Source organism: Staurois parvus, unplaced genomic scaffold (assembly GCF_062004578.1).
Source record: "Staurois parvus isolate SC_StPar_1 unplaced genomic scaffold, SC_StPar_1.0 ptg000081l, whole genome shotgun sequence".
In the NCBI taxonomy this organism is placed as follows: Eukaryota; Metazoa; Chordata; class Amphibia; order Anura; family Ranidae; genus Staurois; species Staurois parvus.
The window spans coordinates 15,254,043-15,274,484 of NW_028317877.1; the positions used below are offsets into that span (position 1 = coordinate 15,254,043).

The window sequence follows — 20,442 nt, forward strand, 5'->3', positions numbered from 1 at the left end:
ATTCTGACTTGGGTCTCTGTGCGCAGGAGGTTTTGTTGCTGTTTCAGTAGGTATGTAAATGGCCTACATCTATACAAAGGGCATTATTAAGTGTTCTTGCATGGCAAGACCACTTACTGTTATCTCACATATATATTCTTATTATTATAGCCAAAATTTACCACCCTAACTCCTCCCACAGTTTTTACTACATAGACAGTAATATACCGAAACGTGTGAATTGTTCCCGATTGGTGTGCTATTACTTTGTGGAACGTTTCGCCGAATGGTTCACAAAATATTGGCGTTTATGTGGTGAAATTGGTCCCATAGGAATGAATGGCGGAATATTCAAAACTAGAGTGGGAGCTGAAAAATCAGGACATGATTTCTAAACTGCCATCACTCCCTCATTTTCAAGCCCACCTACACACATCTTATATCAAAACGTTCAGCTATCCCTGCTGCCACTAAAAATGTCCATGGCTAAGCCATAGTCCTAATATTTTTCACAATATGACCATTTGATTGCAACTCACGCCACCCATTGACATTCATTGAAACTCCATTTTAGCCACCTCAACTATACATCAAAATGTAGGTCTGGGTCTTTTGATTCTCACAATATAAAGCTCTTCGGTGTAGGATTTATAATTTTTAAACTACAACCATCTGAAGATGGCAACCGCCAGTGAAGTGAGCAAGTTGGAGCAGTTTGTTTTTAACCGCTCTTCTCTGCTGTAGAGTGAGTTGCCATAGGAACCCAGGTGTGTGAGCAGGCAGCAGAGTGAAAAGCCACTCCACCCAGTTACTCAGCCCACTCCAGTTGTAAACTGTTGGTGGAGGCAAGAACACTTCACACAATTTCCCCAGAAATTGTAGCTTTTCTAGTTCACTTTAGTCAGAGCTATGCAGATTGTTTTTTATCTACAAACACCCCCTACCTGCACAGGCAGTTTTTTTTATAAAGTTGAACTGTGGCAGGAGTCACTTTGGGTGGGGGGCCCATGTAACACAGCCTCCTTTGGAGGGGTGGGGAGACCCCTGTCTCAGCTCCCCATATCCCTATTATGTGTAAGTCACCCTGTGCTTGTTAGGGGTACAGGGTGAAATGTTCTAATATTGGTGTGGGAGTTGTTCATTGTTTACTGTCATGTGGTTCCATTGTTCTATTGTGTGTCTTGCTTGTGTCTTGCTTGTGAGCAAACTATTATGGGATGTATGTGTTTGTGTATTGGCTTGGTGGGGGGTGTTTCCAGCAGCCTGCAGTTGATGTGATTTCAGTCTCTTGTAATCCTCTGTTAACCACTTCCGCAGAAATACTGCTACAGGGAGGCACGGGTGCACAAAATCACATATATACGCCATTCGCAGCCTCGGCTGTCAATCACTGGGTCCTGGCCGGTGATTACTCGCCAGCACCCGTTGATCGCCAAGTATCTCCGTCAGGAGAGAGACCTGTGTATATACAATACAGATCTCTCCCCTGTCAGCTCCTGCACACTGGTTTGTATGACTCTACATAGCAGAGCCATACAAAGCAGTGTGTTTATAGTGAAACACACACACAGCCCCCATAGTGAAACAGCACACAGTTAACCCTTTGATCACCCCAGATGTTAACCCCTTCCTGCCCAGTGCCATTAGTACAGTGTCAGTGCTTTTTATTAGCACTGATCACTGTATTGGTGTCACTGGGAATGTCAGTGACACCAAATCAGTTCCCCCCAGTGTCAGAATGCCAGCCGCAGTCCCGCTATAAGTCACTGATTGATCGCCGCTATTGCTAGTAGAAAACATTTTTTTTAAAATGCCAGTATATATATACCGCCATTTGTAAACGCTATAACTTTCGCGTTAAACCAATTAATTTACACGTATTGGGATTTTTTTTTTAGCAAAGACATGTAGCAGAATACATTTTGGCCTAAATTTACGAAGAAATTTGATTTTTAAATTTTTTTACTGGATATGTTTTATAGCAAAAAAGTAAAAAATATTGCTTTTTTCTCAAAATTGTCGGGTTTTTTTGTTTATATCGCAAAAAATAAAAAACGCACAGGCGATCAAATAGCACCAAAAGAAAACTCTATTTGTGGGGGAAAAGAACATAAATTTCATTTGGTTTCAGCATTGCATGACCGCGCAATTGTCAGTTAAAGTAACGCAGTGCCACATCGTAAAAATAGCCTGGTGAAGAAAGAGGGCAAATCCTCTGGAGGGCAAGTGGTTAAGAATCACGCAAACTATGAGAGGGGAGGGGCACACCAGGAGCCAATTAGGTGTTCTTCATGCACATTAGCTGACAAACAACACAATGACAGCAGAAGAGAGAGGCGTAACTTCATCAGTCTCTTTAGCTACACCTTACTGTCTATTAGCGGATCAAGGTGGGGAGGTGACCAAGCTGGGTTATTATTTAACAGAGGTAGAGAAAAGTGAGTTCACCACCAAGGGAAGAACAAATAATAATAAAGTTTACAAAATAATAAAAAAGACAAAAATGCATGTATACATGTATGGCTTCTTTAAAACCTACAAGAGAAAAGTCAGGTCACCACCATGATTGTGTTATGTGAGGAGGTTGTATAAAAGTCAGGACTGGATGAACAAAAATATAGGTAAAACAACCCCTTTGTATGTATTTCAATGATACATTTACCTTTTTGTCTGGAGTTCATCTTTAACCATCTAGGATCTACAAAGGTCTTAAATAGCAGGTTTGGGTAGACTGAACACCAGTTTGCAAATATTGAATGTACATAAAATATAGGATATTTCACATTCTGTGCAAGCGTAATTCCAATTGACATGTTTTTGAACATTTTGCCTGTGTTTGTGGTTAGAATGGCTCAACCCCACACAAAGGCAAAGGAGGAAGTTCCAGCATAATGTAGGCATGCTGTTAAAATGAAGAAGTGATATTTTCTATGTTTTTTACATTTCCATATTGTTTACAATATTCACATTGATATGCATTATGCCCATCACATACCTTATGTGTCAGGGAAGCATAGAGAAGGTAGCCAGCTTGTGTGTGCACAATGCCCTTTGGCTTCCCTGTACTACCCGAGGTGTACAGCATGAATAGCATGTCTTCGCTGTTCATGGTTTCGGGAGGGCAGATGGGATCTGCTCTAGCCATCTCCTGCAAATCAAAGCAAGACAATGTTCATATATTTGCTCACATGCTATATCCTTTCATGGTGCTGGCAAATTCTGCAAAACTTGACATTGTAATTAGTACCATCAGTTTTTCCCATATGGAAAAAAATATATTTGAAATATATTTTAAAAATATTCTTCCCAAATATCTTGCCATATATTTGAAATGCTACAATTGTGGCCATATTCAATATATTTCAAAATATATTTAAATATATATATATATATATAAATATATATATATATATACAGTTGCAAGAAAAAGTATGTGAACCCCTTGGGATTACGTGGAGTTTTGCATGAATTGGGCATAAAATGTGCTCTGAATGTCATCTAAGACACAACAATAGAAGAACACAGTCTGCTGAACATAATACTACACAAACATTAGATGTTGCCATGGTTTAATTTCACATAACATGTAAACATTCACAGTGCAGGAAGGAAAAAGTATGTGAACCTTTGGACTTAATAACTGGTTGACCCTCCTTTGGCAGCAATAACCTCAACCAAACGTTTCCTGTAGTTGCAGATCAGACCTGCACAACGATCTGGAGTCATTTTGGACCACTCCTCTTCACAAAACTGTTCAGTGTAGCAATATTCTTGGGATGTCTGGTGTGAATCGCTCTCTTAAGGTCATGCCACGGCATTTCAATCAGGTTGAGGTCAGGACTCTGACTGGGCCACTCCAGAAGGCGTATTCTGTGCTGTTGCAGCCATTGTTTTGTTGAATTACTTGTATGCTTTGGGTCATTGTCCTGTTGCATCATCCATCCTCTGCGGAGCTTCAGTTGGCGGACAGATGGTCGTACGTTTTCCTGCAAAACTTCTTGATAAACTCTGGAATTCATTTTCCCATCAATGACAACAACCCGTCCAGGCCCTGAGGCAGCAAAGCAGCCCCAAACCATGATGCTCCCTCCGCCATGTTTCACAGTGGGGATGAGGTTTTGATGTTGGTGTGCTGTGCCTTTTTTTCTCCACACATAGTGTTGTGTGTTCTTCCCAAACAACTCAATCTTGGTTTCATCTGTCCACAGTATATTCTGCCAGTAGTGCTGTGGAACATCCAGGTGCTCTTTTGCAAACTTCAAACGTGCTGCAATATTCTTTTTGGACAGCAATGGCTTCCTCCGTGGTGTCCTCCCATGTACTCCATTCTTGTTTAATGTTTTCCTTATTGTAGATGTGTCAACAAAAATGTTAGCATGTGCCAGAGATTTCTGTAGGTCTTTAGCTGACACTCTGGGATTCTTCTTTACCTCATGTAGCATTCTGCGCTGTGCTCTTGCAGTAATTTTTACAGGACGACCACGCCTAGGGAGAGTAGCAACAGTGCTAAACTTTCTCCATTTGTAGACAGTCCGTCTTACCGTGGACACATGAACATCAAGGCTTTTGGAGATACTTTTGTAACCCTTTTCAGCTTCACGCAAGCCAACAATTCTTGATCGCAGGTCTTCTGAGAGCTCTTTTCTGCGAGGCATGGTTCACATCAGACAGTGCTTCTTGAAACCAGTAAACCCAAAACAGGTGTGTGTTTTTTAAGGGCAGGAGAGCTGTCAGCAACACATCCAATATCATCACACTGATTGGAGTCAAGGTTGGCTCACTCCTGGCTCCATTTAGCTCTGGGAGAAGTCATTAAGCTAGGGCCTCACATACTTTTTCCTTCCTGCACTGTGAATGTTTACATGTTATGTGCAATTAAACCATGGCAACATCTAATATTTGTGTAGTATTATGTTCAACAGACTGTGTTCTTCTATTGTTGTGACTTAGATGACGTTCAGAGCACATTTTATGCCCAATTCATGCAAAACTCCACGTAATCCCAAGGGGTTCACATACTTTTTCTTGCAACTGTATATATACAGTTGTGTTCAAAATAATAGCAGCGTGTTGAAAAAAAGAGAATAAATCTCAAAATCCTTTTATATCCATAAACACAAATGCATTGGGAACACTACACATTCTATTCCAAATCAAAACATGAAGAAAAATATATCAAATTTGTGTTGTTCCTCTTAAAAATTGAAGAAAAGTGAATATTAGACTGTTCAAAAAAATAGCAGTGTTTGTATTCTTCTTTACAAACTCAAACATTCACTATATAAACTGAAAAATGTTTGAAGATTTTGCTTTCCTTTGAATCACTTAATGAATATTTAGTTGTATAAGCATTGTTTCTGAGAACGGCTGTACATCTGTCTTGCATGGAGTCAACCAACTTCTGGCACCTGTGAACAGGTATTCCAGCCCAGGATGATTGGACTACATTCCACAGTTCTTCTCTATTTCTTGGTTTTGCCTCAGAAACTGCATTTTTGATGTCACCCCACAAGTTTTCTATTGGATTAAGATCCGGGGATTGGGCTGGCCACTCCATAACGTCAATCTTGTTGGTCTGGAACCAAGATGTTGCACGTTTACTGGTGTGTTTGGGGTCGTTGTCTTGTTGGAACACCCATTTCAAGGGCATTTCCTCTTCAGCATAAGGCAGCATGACCTCTTCAAGTATTCTGATGTATTCAAACTGATCCATGATCCCTGGTATGCGATAAATAGGCCCAACACCGTAGTATGGGAAACATCCCCATATCATGATGCTTGCGCAACCATGCTTCGCTGGGCCACTAGACCCAAAAAGAACAATCTTACTTTCATCAGTCCACAAAATGTTGAGCCATTTCTCTTTAGGCCAGTCAATGTGCTCTTTGGCAAATTGTAACCTTTTCAGCACATGTCTTTTTTTCAGCAGTGGGACTTTGCGGGGGCTTCTTGCAGATAGCTTGGCTTCACATAGGCGTCTTCTAATTGTAACAGTACTCACAGGTAACTTTAGACCTTCTTTGATCTTCCTGGAGCTGATTGTTGGCTGAGTCCTTGCCATTTTGGCTATTCTTCTATCCATTCAAATGGTAGTTTTTCGCTTTCTTCCGCGTCTTTCAGGTTTTGGTTGCCATTTTAAAGCATTTGCGATCATTTTAGCTGAGCCACCTATCATTTTCTGCACTTCTTTATATGTTTTCCCCTCTCCAATCAACTTTTTAATCAAGGTACGCTGTTCTTCTGAACAATGTCTGGAACGACCCATTTTCCTCAGAATTTCAGAGGGAAATGCACTGTAATGAGCATGTACAACATTTGCTGCCTTCCTTCCTTAAATAAGGGCAATAATTGCCACTTGTTTTTCAAAGAATGAATGACCTCACTAATAGAACTCCACACTGCTATTATTTTGAACATGCCCCTTTCAATTAGTAATTCAATTACACAGAATCAGCAGCATGCATGTAATGACGGTTGGGTCTGTTGGATTTCTATTACTCTACTACACCTGCTAGTAAATTATTTGCCATGTAGAATTATAATTTCTACCAAAAACAGTGATTGATCAGGTTAGTGATGTCTGACTGCTATTATTTTGAACACAACTGTATATATATATATATATATATATACTGCAGCCTGGGTGATAGTCAGAGGGTTAAGTTTGGGTCAGGGCTGAGAGGCTCTGCAGATCAGCTCTCTGATACCTCCCACTGATCTAGAAGACTTGGAGAAGTCTCTAGAACTCAGTGGGCGGGGGTGAGGAAGAACTGTTCTGCACTTTTGAAGTGTCCTGACCAATCCCCAAGCAGGAGGCTTGGCATGGGGTCAGGACAGCCCTTAAGAGTGATAGAGCCTGCTCAGTAGCAGGGAGAGTCAGGTGGAAGATGTGAGAGCAGGAGGATGCTGTGTGAAGCTTGGGAGGGAGTCCAGGATAGGGGAAGGGGCTAGAAGGATCTCTCAGCCTCAATCGTCCCCTGAGGGAGGACAGCCTGGGAAGCAGGGAAGGAGCCAACCCAGTGTAAGACCTGAAGGCAGCCACCAACCCACAAGCTTGCAGGAGAGGACTGAGTTGGTAATCCCAGATAAGGGGAGAGGGCATTCTGGTGGGAAACCTGATGAGCCCCCATCTGGGACTGTTGATTTAAAAGTGGCAGATTCTGGGTCCCCTTGCCCAGGGATTCACTCAGGCAGCTGGGTGAATAGGAGATTTAATCTGGGGTCTGAGGTTGTACACCTGGAGGGCTGAAGAGCTCTTCCAACAAAGAGACCTTGGTGTCTAAAGGACTTGTACATAGTTTTTAGGGGGTTTGTTGTCAGTTCACAGTTCCCTTGGGCATCCTATACACCCGTCAACCCCATCCAAGTTCAATACCCCTTAATAAAATACAAAACAAACTCAAAGACTGTTTACTGTCTCCTGTATGCAAGCTGTAATGCAAGTCTGAAGAAAATGTGTGTTGCCTGGCTGTGCAGGACTATAGGGGGACCCAAATATTCAGCAACTCCCAAGGGGGCAATGCTACAGATGCAATAGTTATGAGTATGCCTTAAGCCTCAATCTACCTTTCATATTACATAATTACATGTGGCCACAAGCTATATGTGTCTTAATAAAGTACAGAATGGTACGTTAATTTATACAACTGGTATATCCAGGAAATAGTGGTTGTTTTTTTAAGGACAGTTCACAGATAAAGAGATAGGTAGGCTTACTTAGGTCAGAAATGTATAGTAAACCCACAAGGACAAAAATATGAAAGCTGCCAATGCTGACTTCAATCAGTAGATAAAGGCTTCTTGCAGGGGGAAAATGATCATAATACATAGCTACATAGTGGATGGGTAACTGATAATTCTAAACAGATTTTACAAAAAAGAACTGCCAGAGCAAGAACAAGTGGAATATTTAATCAGTGTGAATAGCGTGATGTGATACATCAATATGACAGAGATGGTTGAAGCCAGGGTAGCTGTGGAATCTCCTCAGTGTCATGAGTATAATATTAGCAATCTAAGGCTGTGACTCACAGACCCATACATTTACAATGAGCCATCAAAGGGCTTCAAGTTTAAGGTTGGTGTCAGTAGAGTCTGTCTGTATTGTATTAAATGATTACTAAATTGACTTTTTGAATAGCTACTCAAAATGACAAGGTAGGTATCTTCATTTAGATGGAAACTGGGTTGGCTGCCAACAAAATGTGTTGGAGGTCTGTCTATAAGATAGAAACATCAATGTTCATGATTTATCAACACACTGTAGAAGATCAGAATTTTTGAAAGATTTATTGAAGGATATCTGGTGATCTTAATCCAGTTTTCTATTAAGGGACTTCTTAAAATCTTGCAACAGTATTTTCATCAGGAAATCAATATAGTAAAGAAGAGGTCCTTCTACCATTTAACCATAAAGGTAATTTATTAAAGTCAACAGTTTCTAAACATCGAGTAGTTATAAGAAAGCACACAATTTTTTAACAGGGTATAAAAACACACGATCTCCGAGGATGAAAGATGTTAATACTTTGAATATCCACATAATGCAAGGAAATGCAAAACTCTCAGTGTGCATTGTTGTTCAGTGGGTGAAGGATTATATTTAGAAATGATGTAAGAATGAGAGACACTTCACTCCCTTCTCCGAAAATGTTTAAAACCTACCATTGGAAATTGGGTTTATAGATAACAGGAGGAAAGTCAGGGCTTAAAAGGAGGTTGCAAGTGCTGGGTTGAACTTGGAATTTGTAATTGAATTATATACCTCTCCAGGTAAAAACAACATAATAGGATCCTCGAGATACATCTACATTCCTAAAGGGGATTAGATTTGTAAGCAAAATGAATGCTGGAAAAGAGTAAACGGTTAGGCGGTCTGAAATCTAACTTATTTTAATGATGCAGACTCTTGGACAGGCATCCTCTGTTTCTAATCCCAGTGAGTTACTGACCTGGAAAAGGAACACACAGCCAATACACATTGGCTCCTTTCAGGTTGGCAGGAACTGAAATTACAATCAACATCACAGCCCTGGAACCTAAAACTTAAAAACAAAGTCAGAAATGACTGCGCCCATAGTTCTGTCCTCATAGGTTTAATTTGGGACATAAACAACTTTATACATAGCTATGTCTCCTGAATCAATATTTGTTAGATTCAAACACTATTATGGATGGCCAATCCAGTTGTATAGCAGGATACTGGAAGCCAAAAAAGATGTCTTCAGTGGTTTGATTTGCAACATATTTGGTGACCCATGAACAAAACTGGCAGATACTAATGGGGAGGCAATAGAAGGAGCTGTATCAGAACCACAAACTCTGAAGCAGCAATGAAACCGCTGAATCTTCCATTCAGACAATCTGATATCCAAGTCAATAATCCTTAAACTGGAAAGCTGGTAGTCACTGTGTAAATGTATTACCTGTTCTGTGGTTCTAAACCAATAGCTGTTACAGAAGTTGCCAACCATGTTACTGAATGCCAAATCACTAGTCACATGTTTTAGCTACAGGAAGAATCAGTGTTCAGGCAGAGCCACTAACTTCCAAGAGTTGCCTAAACATTAAGCTGCAAGGCTCTTTTGAGACCACAAGACAGGAATGTGTTGACATTTGATCACTTGACTACCTTCAAGAAAATGTAGAATATTCCCATCGTCTTAGAGATGGCCTTAAGTATATGGATGCTGTAGCAGCTACCAGCTGAAAACTGGTGTCAACATGAATCAAAGCGTCAGAATTGTCAGGACACCATGGATGCTGAAAATAATGGTCACAGCACGTTGGTGAAAGTGCAACATCTTGGAGCCCCTTTATTAGGCATGTGATAGGTGCATAGCGCAGTGTAGAAACATTTAAAGTACCAGCCACCACTGTTCTGCGATTGGTTGATGGTACTTTAAATATTTCTACACTGCTCTATGCACTTATCACGTGCCTGATGAAGGGGTCCTGGGTAGCTCCGAAGTATGGCACGTTCATCACTGTGATGTGATCACTTTAAAAAAAAGTGATTGGTATTTTCAAGATCCATGGCATGCTGATGATATATACTTTGATTTATCTTCAAGAAAAGGTGAGTACTATAAAGCTTTTGCTGCTACCTCTTTATTGTTTTAAAGCAGTGTGTAGTAATCATGAAATGGGCAACTGTTCTCTGATACAAGTGACAAGAGATGAAGTGAAATTAAATGCGTTCCAGTTTGGTGAAGACTTATATGTCAAATTCTTCTGCACATGATTAGGTGTTGGAAGTACCCACAGCTGCATGTCATTTTATTTAATTTCAAACCTTAGTAAATCAAGCTCCATATCTCATAGTATAACTATACTTAAAAATAACGTACTTCTTCAAGAGGTATGTCAAGAGTACCCATATGGACTTTATTCTCAGTTCTCTGAGCAACAAATACATGTTTGATCGAAGGGCAACTCTTGACAGCTTCATCCACAGTCTTCTTCAGTTCTACCATTCTTCCACCCCTCAGACCCTGGTTGAAAGTGATGACGGCTTTGCAGCTTGCTATTGAGATGGAAAATATTGGACATGTGTCAGCGAAAAAACCATGACAAAACATCACAATATACTATATAAAAGGGATATGCAGAAAAAAAAAATAAAGGTATAGATTTCAGTTAGATAACAATCTGCTTAGTGTTTTAAAATGTGAATCAACAGCAGACTCTATGAGTTGTAGCATTCCAGCCACACACAATTTTGTGAAGTACATTTTTGCTGTTTACTGTTTTAATTTAAAAAAAAGAATTCTTCTTGCACCCTTTCCATTTAATGGATCTTTACTTTTGATAAAGTTGTTTTGAAAGGAAAGTTAAATAGTAATGGATAGGCTGCAGTCAGGAAATACTAGAACCTCTCTCAGGATTTTGTCCCTTAATTTTATGACACAATGGCAGGTTGTCAGAGGGACAAGAAGTCACTGGAAATCTCTCCAATGGGGACATACTGTAGAATGCAGCAAGCATTTATTTTGTAGAAGGGGAAGCATTCAAATTTCTGTCAAGTTTATACTGATTTATCTGTCTTTTTGTCTCACCAGAACAAGAAGTAAAGGAAATCTCCCCCGAACAGCAACAGCAGATATTCTTACACTTCTATATTTCACCAGTCAGCAACTGAGACATTCCCTACCCCACAGCCGCATGTATACAAGTCCTTTGTATACATGCGGCTGCAGGGCAGGGAATGTCCAGGTCACAGACGATTGGCCCAGTACAGGAGACTTGTTAAGATGGGTTCACAGTAGGATCCGAACATGCCCAACTCATCATCATTCAAGATATGTACACCAAAATGTTACAACAGGAATGCCATATATAGTATTTCCAATTTTATGTAGAGTAGTGGTGAGATAAAGCCCAAGGTCAAATCTTTCCTTTCAGTTTAGAAGCATTTTTTTCCCTTTCAGTGTCCCTTCAAGATCTGCACAGAAAAGGATATCTGTGTAAATCATTTTTCATAAAGATAAGATTACATTCTGGTTTTATGGAAAGGAATGTGTGCAATGGCTCCATTCTCACAGATTTGTTATCAAAACTCACATACACATAAACATACCTCAGTTTGACAAGTTCAGAATAGTACACATGCCATTTATTACATCTGACCGATTGGTTGAAGATTTCTAGGTTTTATTGTTTGTTTTGCTTTTATTAACATTTTTTCTTCATGGTGGTGTCATATTCAGGTTAGCAGAGACTTGATCCAGGCTCCCTTTGTACTCAAGCACCTCTACATAAATGTTGTTCTACATCATAGCTCGCTCTTTTCAGGAGGTAATAGATTACCATTTCAATACAGTAAAAGGGAGACAGGCAGAATTGCATCAGCTCCACAATTGCCACTACATCTAAAACAATTTACGGATTACAGTGATTGATTAATTTGTATATTATATAAAGATAATGTATATGTTTGATATAAAGGGATCATCAAACAAGTTCTATTGAAATTTTAAAAATGATCAGCGGCAAGGTGCATCCCTGCACTGTTTTTGTAAAGTGAGAGCGAAAGCAAAAGAATGCTGGAATACTGTATACATTTACTGGCCACTTTATTAGGTACACCTGTTCAATTGCTTGGTAACACAAAGTGCTAATCAGCCAATCACATGGCAGCAACTCAATGCATTTAGGCAACTAGATGTGGTGAAGTTCAAACCGAGCATCAGAATGAGGAAGAATGGGGATTTAAGTGACTTTGAACATGGCATGGTTGTTGGTGCCAGACGGGCTGGTTTGATTATTTCAAAAACTGCTGATCTACTACTTTTCTTGCACAACCATCTCTAGGGTTTAAAGAGAATGGTACGAAAAAAGAGAAAATACCCAGTCAGTAGCAGTTGTATGGATGAAAAACGCCTGTCAGAGGTCAGTGGAGAATAGTCAGACTCAAAATGATAGAAAGCCAACATGTCAATGGACCAAAATCTCTGAGGAATGTTTCCAACACCTTGTTTAATCTATGCCACAAAGAATTAAGGTAGTTCTGAAGGCAAATGAGGGCCCAACCCAATAATAGTAAGGTGTACCTAATAAAGTGGCCAGTAAGTGTATATCAAAGCCATGGGCAAGTAATATGATACTTTAGAGGATCAGCAGGGTCACAAGTAATATTTTAGATATAGAGTAGATGAAGCATGGTGTCTCAAGTATATATATTTCTTGGAAACACCAACAGTGAGACCTCCCTGCCCTAATTCCGGAATCTGTTCAAAGTCACCTAAGCATTTTGGGAGAACTCCATCTTTGTGTTCCAGCTCCTCCTGTCCTATTGTTCATATTAAAATAAATAAACCAACAGGGCCAGAGTCCAATGAAAGCAATATTAAATAAAAAACTTTGAATTGCGCAGCCTCTTGAACCTCTCTAATTACATGTGTAAGGTGGTCTGGATAAATGGGCCATATCAACCTGAGCTACTACAGAAAATTAATGGCAATACTGTCAGATACATTGGCAAAATGTCAAGCTGTATAGAACCTCTGGTTAAGCTACCATTTGCCTGCAGGTTTCGACCATTCTCTTTTTCTTTTTGTTAAGTGTTGTATATCACATTGAAATGTTTGATGATTTCTTGACTCCCACTTGTATATTTGCTCTCACTCCTCTTTTTTTCTACCCCACCCCCATTTCCCCCTTTGCTTCTTTCCTGCTCTTTACTGTCTCTACGCCACTTCTTACCCTCACCTTATATTCAATGCCATTCCTGTGTCCTTGACACTCTATCACCCCCACACCAAACTACCCACTCTTTCATGCCTGCTGGGCCAGCCTTTTTCCTATCTGAAATTCCATGCTGTTTACATATCTTTCATTATGTTTATAATTTTCAATGTTTAAACCTAAATGAAAATGTATTGAAACAGAAAACAACCCAACAGGGAGGGTGGAAATTCCTTATATTGGTCACAGCGAGTGTGCAGAGAGAATGTAGAAGAGCATCTACCTTTAAATTTGTTAGAGACGTTTACCTGACATTGTCAGGACCGGGACCTGAACCCACAACTTTCGCAATGGCTCTTCTTGCTGAGTCACCTTAGATGCTAGATAGCTCCCTGTCTGATCCTTTGGACTATCTTGTCTTGCCTCTTCCTGATTTAAGCCATTCCTCTGCATGCCAGATTAATGTGCTTTCTCCAGCCAAAGCTTGCTCCCTTGTGTACCTGCAGCTGTTTTTTTCTCCACCACCAATTAAGGATGCACCAGTACCATTTTTTTACAGCGAGTATCAAATCCTTTATGTTATTACTCACCAATACCAATTACAGATACCTGCTGGCAACTGTTTTGTTTACAATTCAACTGTCAGCAGGCCCTCATGAAAGAAAAATATTTTTTAAATATATTTTAAAAAGATTCTTCCCAAATATATTGACATATATTTGAAATGCTACAATTTTGGCCATATTCAATATATTTATTTATATTTAGGACACACCGATCACGGAGATTGCTGGGTGCTCGCCCTTGGGGGTGCGCGGGAAGACAGCATATGTTGCCCTCCCAGGACCGGGTAACCATGCTGTAGTCGTCATTCCGCTATAGCGTGGTTATCAAGTGGTTAATGGTTCAACATCCATACCTCATAGTTATTTTTTAACTCTGATATGAATACCATAAGGGCCCATTACTTTATTCAGATTTAATGGAGCCAGTTCCTCTGCTACGTCTGTCTTCAGAAATCCTGAAAATGAACTGTCATTACTACAACCAATGGCACATACAACTCCTCCTCCGCTCCGATTCCTCTTTCTGTTGGGGTACCCCAAGGCCTTGGTTATATCCCGCCTCGATTACTGCAACTCACTCCTCACTGGTCTACCATTACACAGTCTATCCCCCTTCAGTCTATTATGAATGCTGCTGCTAGACTCATACACCTTACCAACCAATCGGCGACTGCTGCCTCTCTCTTCCAATCCCTCCACTGGCTTCCATTAACCCAACGTATAAAATTCAAAATTCTAACTACAGCTTACAAAGCCATCCACAACACTGCCCCTAGCTACATCACCAACCATCCACAGATACTGCCCACTCCGCTCCTCCCATTATATCCTCCTCTCTAGCTCCCTCATCACCTCCTCCCACGCTCGCCTCCAGGACTTCTCCAGAGCCTCTCCCATCCTCTGGAACTCCCTACCACAGCATGTCCAGTCAGCCCCCACCCTGTCTGCCTTTAGGCGATCTTTGAAAACTCACTTCTTCAGGGAAGCCTACCCCACCTCCACCTAAGAACTGTACTTGAATCACCTCCCGCAGCTATCACCTTTTGTATCACCTCCCCCTTCCTTTAGATTGTAAGCTCCACGAGCAGGGCCCTTCTATTCCTTCTGTACTGAAATGTATTGTAATTTTACTGTCTCCCCTATATTGTAAAGCGCTGCGCAAACTGTTGGCGCTATATAAATCCTGTATAATAATAATAATAAATAATAATAATATGGCCAAAATTGTAGCATTGTTTTTATATATATATATATATATATATATTTAAAATATACAAATCTACATTTTTGGAATGCATTTACAAATATATGTAAAAATATATATTAAAATGACTTTTTTATATGTTACAAAAAATCTGAAGAATATATTTAAAAAAATATATTTTTAAAAATATATTCTTCAGATTTTTTAAAAATATATTCTTCAGATTTTTTTTAATATATAAAAAAGTCATCTTTATTTTTTGCTAGGAAATTACTTTGAACCCCCAAACATTACATATTTTTTTAAAACAGACACCATAGTGAATAAAATGGTGGGTGCTGCAATTTTTTTGAAAAAAACAGCGATTTTTGAAAAAAATACACTTTTTTTACTTTTAATGCCCAAAAAAAATGTACTACATTTTCATTATCCCTTTAAATGTGTGCAAATTTCTGTGTTATAAGTTCAATGCAAAAAGGGATCTAATTAATTTTATCTATACTATAGTGATGGATAATCAAAATAAATTTATTTTAAGCAAAGTTTGTGTAAGAGGAGAGAGTGACATGAAAGCTGCCAAGTCTCTACGACTTGGATTATATTAACTTGATATGATGACAGAACAAATTCACGAACAAGAATAGAATCATGAAGGATCAGCTGTGGACTCCAGCAACCATAAATTAACAGAAAAGAAAGTGTTACGCCATCCTTTTCTCAGAACAACATTTATAAATCAGCTTCTTTAACACGTCCAACACTAAGTACTGTGAACTGGATTCCCATGTTATTATCTCATTCACGCCTACAAGGCTCCTCTTGGCTGTACCTGTCCGACTAATCATACTGCTCATTCCATCAGCAGTTCTCTCCATCTCCACAGTTTCCCAACAACCCTGAAATCTGAAATGAATGAAAAAAGCCAACTGTGTAGCATCGATCCAATCCATTAAAAACGGGAGTCATATAAATGCTGCAGCCAATATTGGAGATCACTTGAGGTAATGTCTCTTTCAGATGTAAAGTAACTTAATTATAAATTCAAGTTGGTTATAAAGGCACCATATAAATCGGGGGTCACTTTTTAGAAAGAGGACCGCATCATATATTTGGGGAAGGGGGGTCAGAAAACGTTTTATAAAGACTACCCCGTTTCATCCAGGAGTGCCCATCAGATTCCCCCCTTTCACTCAGGAGTGCCCATCAGAGTCCCTCCTTTTAGCCAGGAGTGCCCTTCAAGTATCCCTGTTTGCATCCAGGAGTGGTCATCAGACTCCCACCTTTCATCCAGTAGTGCCTGTCAGAGTCCCCCCTTGCATCCAGGAGTGGCCATCATAGTTCCCCCTTTCATCCAGGAGTCCCCAGCAGAGCCCCCCATACAAGTGTGCCCCACAGAGATCCCCATTATATCCATGTGTGCCCAGCAAAGTCCCTCCGTCTCTCCACATCGTGGTGACGTCAACCAGGACACTGGGACGTCGGGTACACGTGGTCCCTGCACTGACAGGCATTCTACTCCACTGCTTCCCTCTGAGCGGATGGGCCGTCCATCTTGGAACCTGGCTTCCTAAAGCCACAGGCTGGTTATTTATTTTTTTTACCATATGACTTATTAAAGGCACACCTCCATACAAGGTGTATTATTTTTATCACAAAACTACACAGCGCCTGGCTCCTGTTCATACCGCCCAGCAAAGTCCCCCCTACCTTTCAGGGTGCAGAGGAGCAAGGTGGAACAGGTCTCAACAAAGAAGTCTAGGAAGTCTTGTTCTCCTGCAAATTCTGGAGAAAGGGCAATTGTGTCAGTGGTTTTTAGGTTGCTGGTGGTCCTAGAAACCAACTACGGTGGGGGGATCTGCACTGAGAGGAGGAAGGCTCACAGCTGGCTGCCTGTGAATCCTGCCAGTAATTACAATACACAGGCCAGCACATCTACTGCCAACCAGCCAGCCAAGGTATTTTCACAAAGAGTTGATGTGGACTGGATATAATCTTGTAGCAGGATGGATATGGCCCATGGGTCATTGTTTGGTATAAAATGAAGTATTCCTTCCGTTCCCTAATGCAAACACAAACTTTACTTATTCCCAACAAAGCTACTCTTTTTTTTTTTTGCCCTAGGTCTTCATATGGCCTAAAATGGCCCAGTAAGTATCAATAATAACATAATAAAACAACAGTTCCAACTTACCGTCATTGATTCTTCCTGACAAAGATTCAGCACTGAAGCCAGCGAACACTATAGTATGCACTGCACCGATTCTGGCACAGGCTAGCATGGATGCCACAGCTAGGGGTGACACAGGCATGTAAATGGCCACCCTATCCCCTTTCTTTATGCCATGCTTCTTCAGTGTGTTGGCAATCCGGCACGTGGTATCAAGCAGCTCTCTGTAAGGAAACAATTAGATTTCTAGTCTTAAAACATTGCTAGAACCTTTGTGTTTTTACAAGTGGAAATTCCGGTCACTTTGCTAATATTTCTAAACATGTCCCCAAAAATAACAAACATCATGAAATCAGTTAAATAAATGCCAATAAATGTTAAAGAAGAATTCCAGGTATGGATATCTTATACTGTATACCAGGGGTGTCAAACTGGCGGCTCTCCAGCTGTTGCGAAACTACAAGTCCCATCATGCCTCTACCTTTGGCAGTCATGCTTCTAACTGTCAATCTTGCAATTCCTGAAGGGACTTGTTGTTTGGCAACAGCTGGAGGGCCGCCAATTTGACACCTGTGCTGTATAGAGTTACATCTTGGAGCATAAGTACGTATATACCAGCCTTTTTCAACCTTTTGCAACAGTGAAGATACCTTGAAATAATTTTCTGGTGTCAGGGAACCCCTGGTAAAAATGTCTATATTTACAACTCGTGATACATTAGTGTGATTGTCAGTGGGAAGAATGCTCCTTTCACTTGTGGTCATGGGGAAGAATTTCGCCTTTACAGATATCTAAAAATCCATGGTGTCAGTGGAAACCTATTTGAGAGACAGAAATTGCGCAAGGAACCCCTAGCAACTTCTGGAGGAACCCTAGTTGAAAACCCTGCTATATACCACAACTGGCTGATGCCCCAGGTGATGGAAATCACGAAAGTAGATGCCGCTACTCCAGTGATCTCCATTTGCTGCCAGGTTCAGCACCAAGTGGCAACCTTGCTGCTACAACACAGGAGTTCAGCTGACTGGCACAGGGGCCATTCAGAGAGTGAGTTGCATTTTATGAAAGAATGCAAAGTGTTCTCTGATTGAACGAGGTGGAGAGTGACATCCTCACCTTACCTCAATATTAGCTGGCAGATTCACTTATAAGTTCATCTGCACCAAGCTGTATTTTATCAGTGCATTTTCCCATGTTTTTATCAGTGCATTCTTCCATGTTTTTATCAGTGCATTTTCCCATGTTTTTATCAGTGCATTCTTCCATGTTTTTATCAGTGCATTCTTCCATGTTTTTATCAGTGCATTCTTCCATGTTTTTATCAATGCATTCTTCCATGTTTTTATGCACATTTTTCGTGCTTCATGCATTATTTTGTAGGAGGAAGAGACTGAGTGTGAAACACAAAACCCTGCCAAGACACACCAACATTGTATGTCTCATACCTTTTTCCTGCACTGAAGTCTATGAGGCCACAAACACACTATGCTGCACCAAAAGAAGCACATGCACCGTTTCAAAAATCACACTGCCACCATGGTGCAGGTGCATTGATGTGAATGGGCACCACAGGGAATAATGCGCTTTCTTTTGTTGTGCATTACAATGCAACAGCAGATGCAGGAGAAATCACACTAATGTGAAAAGGGACAAAAACTGGAGGCTGCTGCACATTTGCCAGTGCTATGGAACCTATTCCTGAATGCTGCGACCCCCAGAAAGAGGAGTTTTCCCTGGAACAAGGAACTTTTTTTGTCCTTTATAAAGCAGTTGGATGACTGCATAATTTTTGCTGGAATAAAGAGCCTATTTGGTTTAAGAATGGGATCTTTGTTGCCTCTGCATCGATTTTCATATTTATTTATACTATACCATACAATATATTATATATTCTAAAGGAGAAAAAGAGAAATGTAAATGGAGGGCATTTCTATTATCTAAAACATTCATAATTCAGATGTCATTTGGTATCCTGCAGTAGGCAGTTGTCTGCTTGAATCTGATTGTTGGAAAATACTATAAATTCCCCTCCAGGTTCATCTATATTTTGTTACTTTTTTATTTTACTGGTGTTTGGGCTAAATATACTTATATATGGTCTCATTTCACTGTATTGTGTGCAGTAATAACAATTCTAAGCAATGTGTAACCAAATGTTCTTTTAGCGTGACTTCATGTCCCTTGTTTTTATGTTTTTCTGAAAAGGTGAAGGCACCATATCTGTTGCATAAACATAACAATGTATCCAAGCTTTATAATTATTTATGCTCCTCTGTTTAGTTAAAGTTATGAAGGTGCAGATATAAGTTTAGGTACTTTCTCCAGGATGATGATGTAATAAAAAACTGGATTATATTGCAAATTAGTGGCATTTTGCCAAATGAACACTGATTTCTGTTCATTGAGGACTGGCTTTGCCTTTTTCTGTTAATTGGTAGAAAGTAAAAACCAAAAACACTTTTATCATATACATAGAGTACTCTCCAGATGAATATAAACTGAACATAAGTAATGCTGATCTTAGCGTGTAAGTACTAGATACACAAAGCAGCAAAAGCCAATATATTTTGGGAGTCATGCACTCTTTTATTTAGGGATTATCAATGTTTCACATAAAAAAGTGCAACAGTATGGTTCAAGCCTAATTACACTTTCAGTTGAAATCAGCGAAACACATTTCTGACACATTAAGGCTCCATGTACACTGCAGCTGATAAACTCATGTTTAGGAGCTTTTCTGCATTTCTTTCAGCTCTCCCCTAATGTTTTCCTATGTGTCCATGTACACTATGTCCTTTACAGTCGTTTATAGGCAGTTGAGTTTACAGTCGTTTTTTTGACCACACCAAACTTCCATTAACTCTTCCAATTCCAGATGCTGTCCAGAGCCTTTTTTCATCATGAAAAATGCATGGAAAGCATTTTCCCGATCCTCAAATGGACCTGGTACACCATACTTTGAGGTTTTGCATGAAAGAAAATATGTTAGACACTGCTGTAATAATTTCTGCACAGAAATGAGCTGGAACACATCCAAACACCACAAAAAAAAAGAAGACAGCTAAGCTCAACAAACACTGCTCTCTGTTTCTACTCTTTCTGTAAAACAGTCTGAAATAGTTAATAATTTACCATTTTTAAGTGCATTTTGGGCATTTGGGAGGTCCTCCTGTACTTATCTTTAAAAATGCTTCTGAACACAAACACTCATAAACACGCAGTATGCAAACGTGGCAAAACTGAGGTTTTTTAATCTGCATTTTACTGCTGTCAATTTCCAGCATTCAGAAGAGTTCTCCAAACGCACCGTGTTCATGGAGCTGATGTGCAAAATCTTACAG

At 40.0% G+C, this 20,442-nt stretch overlaps 1 protein-coding gene across 1 annotated transcript in view; it reads right to left on the bottom strand.

Annotated features, from left to right (window-relative positions):
- Positions 1–20,442, bottom strand: part of ACSS1 (acyl-CoA synthetase short chain family member 1) — a 167,223-nt gene that overhangs the window by 66,855 nt on the left and 79,926 nt on the right. The window contains exons 3-5 of the mRNA XM_089669805.1: positions 17,126–17,325; positions 10,329–10,504; positions 2,975–3,127 (exon numbers count right to left, since the gene is read on the bottom strand). Coding sequence (XP_089525931.1) covers positions 2,975–3,127; positions 10,329–10,504; positions 17,126–17,325 — 529 coding nt within the window. The remainder of the gene's footprint in view (positions 1–2,974; positions 3,128–10,328; positions 10,505–17,125; positions 17,326–20,442) is intronic.